At 42.9% G+C, this 5,995-nt stretch overlaps 1 protein-coding gene across 1 annotated transcript in view; it reads right to left on the bottom strand.

Moving 5' to 3' along the window:
- Window positions 1–1,174: 1,174 nt before the first annotated feature.
- ST8SIA1 (ST8 alpha-N-acetyl-neuraminide alpha-2,8-sialyltransferase 1) overlaps window positions 1,175–5,995 on the bottom strand; it is a 166,176-nt gene continuing 161,355 nt past the window's right edge. The window contains exon 8 of the mRNA XM_025208544.1: window positions 1,175–1,353. Within this exon, the coding sequence (XP_025064329.1) occupies window positions 1,316–1,353 (38 nt within the window). The 3' untranslated portion in view covers window positions 1,175–1,315. The remainder of the gene's footprint in view (window positions 1,354–5,995) is intronic.

The raw sequence follows: 5,995 nt of genomic DNA on the forward strand, positions 1-5,995 counted from the left end.
CAAAATCCCATTGTAGCCAACGAGCAATTGGAGTACAAAGGAACACAGAATTAGTCCCACAGAATGTACAGTAAATTGGTCAAGGACAGATCCTATTACAAAAGTTACTATGGCATTCTATAACAACAGGCCAAAACTAAGCTAATGAAATTGTCTGTAGTTCAATTCTTTTCATGATGTAAATTTAATTTAATGTTCAATTTGTTTTTTTTTACTATTCTTAAATCAACCCCAAACCCTAATGCTACATTAAAAACAGCTGTATGTTGCCCTGATCTGAGCTAGCACTGCTGAATAATACAATAGGCAGGTCCCACTTCCTCCTGGCCCCCTGATAAGGAAATTTTTCTATTACAAAATCTGGGTATTATTCTACCAGATTCTGAGCACCCTTGGGTCTCCTTGAAGTCACTGGGGGCTGGTGAACCTCAGCAGCTGCAGCTTTAACAAAAAAAAGAAAAAGAGAGAAAATCGTATAGGTGCCAAACTGGAATTAAACGGAATTTGGAACAGACAGTTTTATTTGGCACTGTCAGCAAAAGCCCTTTGTAGCCTCCCTCCAATCCTTAATGCCCCTTTTACACTGATCTTTTAAAATGCAGACCCAGCAAGCTTAGCTGTTTTGTTTTCAACAGTGTTTTGATAATACTGCTGACTGGATTCCATGAAGAGCTTTTTGAATTCCCACTTCCATAACCCATAATGTATAAGACTTGACTCTCATTTGGCCTTCAAGTCATCATCACTGTAACCAGTAGCATTTTTATAGTCCATGCAAATCTATAAGTATTTTCCCTTTTAAAAAATTATTTTTGGAGAACATGAAAGTAAAACAGGTAAGATCCTCAAGCTGTTCTCTACAGTTCTCAGACAGCAGACTGGAGTGAAGGTTTCTCACATTGTTCTAGCTGCATTCTCAAGACGCCACTTTTATGAAGGAACCAGAGCTGTAGAAATTCCTCTGGCATGGCATGGAATCCAGAATCAGGCAAAACATTGTCATAGTAATGATGGCTAATAAACCTCCCATGCAGATCCACTGAGAAAGGCCAGAAGCCATAAATCGTGACTTCTTCACACAGACCTAGGGCTGCACTGACCAGGAAGAGGCCTGTGGAGAGCCGCTTAGCATGGATTCCTTTGCTTTTCCAGAACTTGCCAATGTCACGTAAGAAATTGGGATTGGCAAAAAGCACTGTTTGATTGGCACCAAAGTCCTCCAGAGTGTAGTAGACACGGAGTGATGGTTCTGTTCCTGTTTTCATGGAGAAGGCTGGCATGTAGATATAGCTGTGATTATAGACTTTAACGCTGTTCACAAATGCTTTTCTAGACCAAAGCAGATTCTGGAATCTGTAAAAAAAAAGAAACAAAAAGAAACAAAAACAAAAAAAAACAACAAGGCATTTAGGTTATAAATATATATTTAATTTTAGAGCCGACCTCAAAGGTACCTTTCCTACCCACAGTTACAAATTCCACGTGCACTTTCTCTAGCCTACCACATAGACTGTTTTCTCACTGGGTCTACCCTTTCTTCTAATTGTCTGTCACAGACCTTCTTTCATTGCCTCCACTTGCAATGCAAGAGCTTTTTCTGATGCTGTCTGGACTAGTCTTCCTGAGTCTGTTCACTTCACCAGCCCTTCATTGATTTTCAGACCTCACCTGGAAAGTTTCTCTCCCACTGTCTGTTTCTTTTCATTTTAACTAAAATGCTAATTTTTCTGTCCTTTTCCTACTGTTTATTGGTTATGTGAGGGGAAGAATAGTTTTGAAGTTGCTCTTCTTTGTTCCAACCTAGCAGAAAGTTCATTTCTTGACTCTGCTAGACTGTGCAATGTTGAATGAAGCACTTTTCTCTCTCTCTCTCTCTCTCTTTGCTTTAGTTCCTTCTTTATAACAAAAAATACTTCTCTGCCCCATAGATGCTTCATAAAGCAAAAAAAAAGTAATTCACATTCCTGGAACAGTCAAGTACTGCAATAACGAGAGGTGTAAATTAGATACCAGTATAAATGGGATCTGACAAATATTTTAAGATACAATTGATACAAATGCTACTGAAAGTAAGTGTTTCATAGCAATGAGTGGTACATATTTGGATAAAAGTTAGGGCTGGCTAGACAATGTATCTTCTCCTACTCCCTCTTTAAACCTGACAAAACAAAAAGTGATTTTTTTATTGAAACCTTCAGCGGGAAGTTTAGAACTTGCTCTGAAAAATGCAAAATGGAAATGGGAAAAACACTCTAGGAAATCTTTTTGTTATTCAAAATCGAATTTTAAAAAAAAATCAACAAAATTTGGGGAAAAGATTTTTGAGTATCCCTAGTTCTATTCTGTTTTTCAGCAATGATTTATTAAAAATTTAATAAAAAAGGAATCCAAGTCACATTCCCTATCAGCAACAGTAAGAAATACTTCTATAACTACAGTACACATATAAAGCTTCCAGACCTCATTTGGTTCAATTATTCTAATGTTATAAAAGCTTAAGTCTGTCTGTCTGTAATGCTTTATTCGCGCACTGATTGACTGATGGAAACAGCCAATCAGAGTGGTCCATGCATGGGGGAGCACCGCCATGATTCCAAAGCCATGCTGAGGACTGGACAGAGGTTGGCCTCGGCTCCCCCACCCCGCTCCCTGCAAGTGGCAGAACAGCAGCAGCATGGGGCGTTAGGTGGCAGCACTCCATCCCAGCCCTCCCACCCCTCCCCGTAATTCTTGATGGGCAATTGGCTAGTATCTTTATAAAAGTGCTTGTGTTTTTAAGTTACACAGTAACACAGTTGTTAAGAGTCCTTATATTTCTGAAAAGAGAACTAAAGGATGACATTTCATACAAACAAGTAAAACAGAAGCCAGGGTATTGTTTTGTATAAAGGGCACCACAGAAATCTTAGCTGAGCACCACAAAGGGTACCACAAAGTTCTTCAAATTGCACCAAATTCATAGCTCATGTTTAGAGCTGTGTGTTGTTGCTGGTGTTGTTGCTCCACAGTAGGTTTAAACTGTAGTTTATATTCCTAAATTACAAGTTGAGAAGCCAGAAGACGGTATAAGATAAAGGAGGAACAAGTTGGTAACAACAAGGAGAGCATAAAAAGGCATAGAATACTTTCTGCTATATTCCTTTTCCAGTCTCTACATATCTAACCACTTCCACTTCCAGCCACTCACTGGGCATTGTCTACATGTGCACCTTAATGTGCAGTAGCCTATTTTACTGCACATTAAAGTATGTAAAAAAAGTGCTATTATGCTAATGCACAATAATATAGGCTACTGTGTATTAATCATCACTTAAAAAGCATGCGCTTGCACTACTGTAGATTAGGTCAGCATAATGAACATTTAGTTCCACACACTGGAGGTACTAAATTTAATGTACATTAGGAAAAGCACATTGATACACATGTGGACGTGCCCACTGATGTGTATTTTACTATGTATTCCAAAGTTGTATTATCTGGTGAATATAATGATGTTCAGAGGTGCCAAGATGAGTGCACCACACAAAGCAGTTCACTGCGGGCTTCCATGACACCAATTGCATAAGAGTTAATTTACCTTGCACATAATTAATTTTTGGTACAAAAAGGGTCATCGCATAAGAGTGAATTCGCACATACAGAACTCGCATAAAGCAAGTGAAACCTATATGTTCTACATAGCATAACACTATGGAAGTCATAGCATGTAAAGAAAATTATGATAAAACTGGCATTATTGGTATTGTTCCAGAAGGAAAGATATGAGGGGAAAAAGAGGGTGGCATCGTGTTATATGCCACAAATATATTTACTTGTTCTGCAGCCCAGGAGAGAGAGGGCGGCAGATCTGTTAGGTGTGCCTGAAGATCCAGGGGAGAAAGAACAATAAAGATGTGATGTTATAGGGAAGAGGAGGTAGATGAGGCATTCCTCAAACAGGCAACAAGAATAACTAACAAATATGAGATAGTAATAACAACAGAATTTAACCTCCCCTATAAAACCCTAAATGGGCTGGGACCTACGTATTTAACGTATCACCCCCTCCCTGATGTTATACCGTTATCCCTAAGTTCAGCCAAGAGCCCTCCTGCACCACCTGTGCATCCAAATTGTTCAATGAAAACACAAGAGACCCTTCAGCTTTAAAACTCTTCCGTAACTCTCTTCCCTGGGTGTCTGTCAGTGCCTGACCCCAGGGTAGCTTCTGGAAATGATACAAGACCTTTTAATTTGGGCAGGCTTTTAGCAGAGGGTATCATTTGGGGTGTTTGTTTTACTATATACTATTTTATTTTATTCCATCTGTTTTATAAATGTATCTTGTTTTTTGTTGTAAGCCACTCTTAGCCTTTTGTGTGGCAGGAGAGTGTATAAATCCAATGAAATTAAATAAAATTAATTCTGAAAGAAATGTTACAGTGAAACAAAGTGTCCAGCAAGCTCAGCTAAGAATAGAAGTTACACCTAAACTCATTTAAGTGATCAGAAACTGGTTTAAACCTGTAACAGAACAGAAGATCAGTGCACTTAAACCACTTTAAAAATGGCCAAAATCAGTTTAAGATAAACCTGGTTTCAACTGGTTTATGGAACTTCTATCCCAGATCCCTTTCTAGTTCAAGTTAACCCACAGTATCCCAGCATCCCAGGATGATTTGCAGCCCTTGGCTGTGCTGTCTGCTCCAGCAGAGCAGGGTTAGCCCACCCCTTTTCTCCCTAGCTGGACCAGTATCACTGCTCTAGGTGGCTGAGAAGGAGGTGGAGGCGGGAAACCTGGCTATGAACCCCAGCCAGAGTCTGCCTGGCAGGGGCGGATCAGCCCCTCACAGTCTTTTCCCCTGCTCCCTGCTTGAGCAGAGGGGTGGGGGACATGGCCAGACACCAGTCACACCCTCAGACTGAGGCAGAGGAGGGGGAGGGAGATTTAAATTCCCCTCCCATCTGCATGGGACCCTAGCCAATGTCTGCCTGTCAGGGGCAAAGCAGCCCCTGCCAGGCTTTTGCCCTGCTCCCAACTTGAGCAGAGGGGCGGAGGTTGTGATCAGATACCAGTCAGGCTGGCATGCTGAGGCAGAGGTAAGGGAGAGGAGTTTAAACTTGATAGAGATGCCTAGATTATTATTACAGGAAAATAGGGCTGGAAAGAACCTCACAAGGTCTAGTTCAGCCCCCAGTTCAACAATAATCTCTGACTAAACCATCTCTGTCATGTGTCTAATTTACTCCAGAACATTTCCAGCAAGGGAGATTCCACTATTTCTCTAGAAAGCCTGTTCTGATGCTTAAGCATGATCATAGTTGGAAAGATCTTGGCTGCCCTGTCCAGCCTCATCCTCCACCTGGCCCCAGCCTCCCAGCACTTAAAAAAAAGGCCTCACACTCACTAGCTACAGCAGCAGTAATTGGGGCCTCTGAGGGGTCGTGGCAGAGCCCTCCCATGCAGTGCAGGGCAGTGGGGGGCAGCAGGGATTGCCACCCCTGCTTGGCACCCACACGGCAGCTGTCACATTGTGTGGGTGTAGCACAACTTGGCAGGGTGCCACATGCTGTCTGGGAGCTGGGGCAGCTCCACCTGTCAGCCAGAGCCTGGCAACGCTCAGACCCAGAAGCCTCAGCTCCCAGATAGCATGCAGCACCCTGCCGAGCCGCGCTGAACCCACATGAGGCAACAGCTGCTGTGTGGATGCCAAGTAGAGGTGCAATCCCCACTACCCCCTAATGCCCTACAGTGAGCAGGGGGGGCTCTGCCATGAGCACCCAGAGGTTCCAATCGCCGCTGCTGCAGCTGGTGAGTGCAGAGCTTTTTTTTCTTCTTTTCTTTAAAGCTTCGCGCTCACCGGCTGCAGCAGCGGTGATTGGGGCCTCTGGGTGCTCACGGCAGAACCCCCCATGCAGCACAGTGCAGCAGGGATTGCACCCCACCTGGCACCCACACGGCTGCTGCCCCATATCATTGGTGCAGTGTGGCTTTTTAGGGGGGGGCGGCCCCACC

Source organism: Alligator sinensis, unplaced genomic scaffold (genome assembly GCF_000455745.1).
Source record: "Alligator sinensis unplaced genomic scaffold, ASM45574v1 scaffold517_1, whole genome shotgun sequence".
Lineage (NCBI taxonomy): Eukaryota > Metazoa > Chordata > Crocodylia > Alligatoridae > Alligator > Alligator sinensis.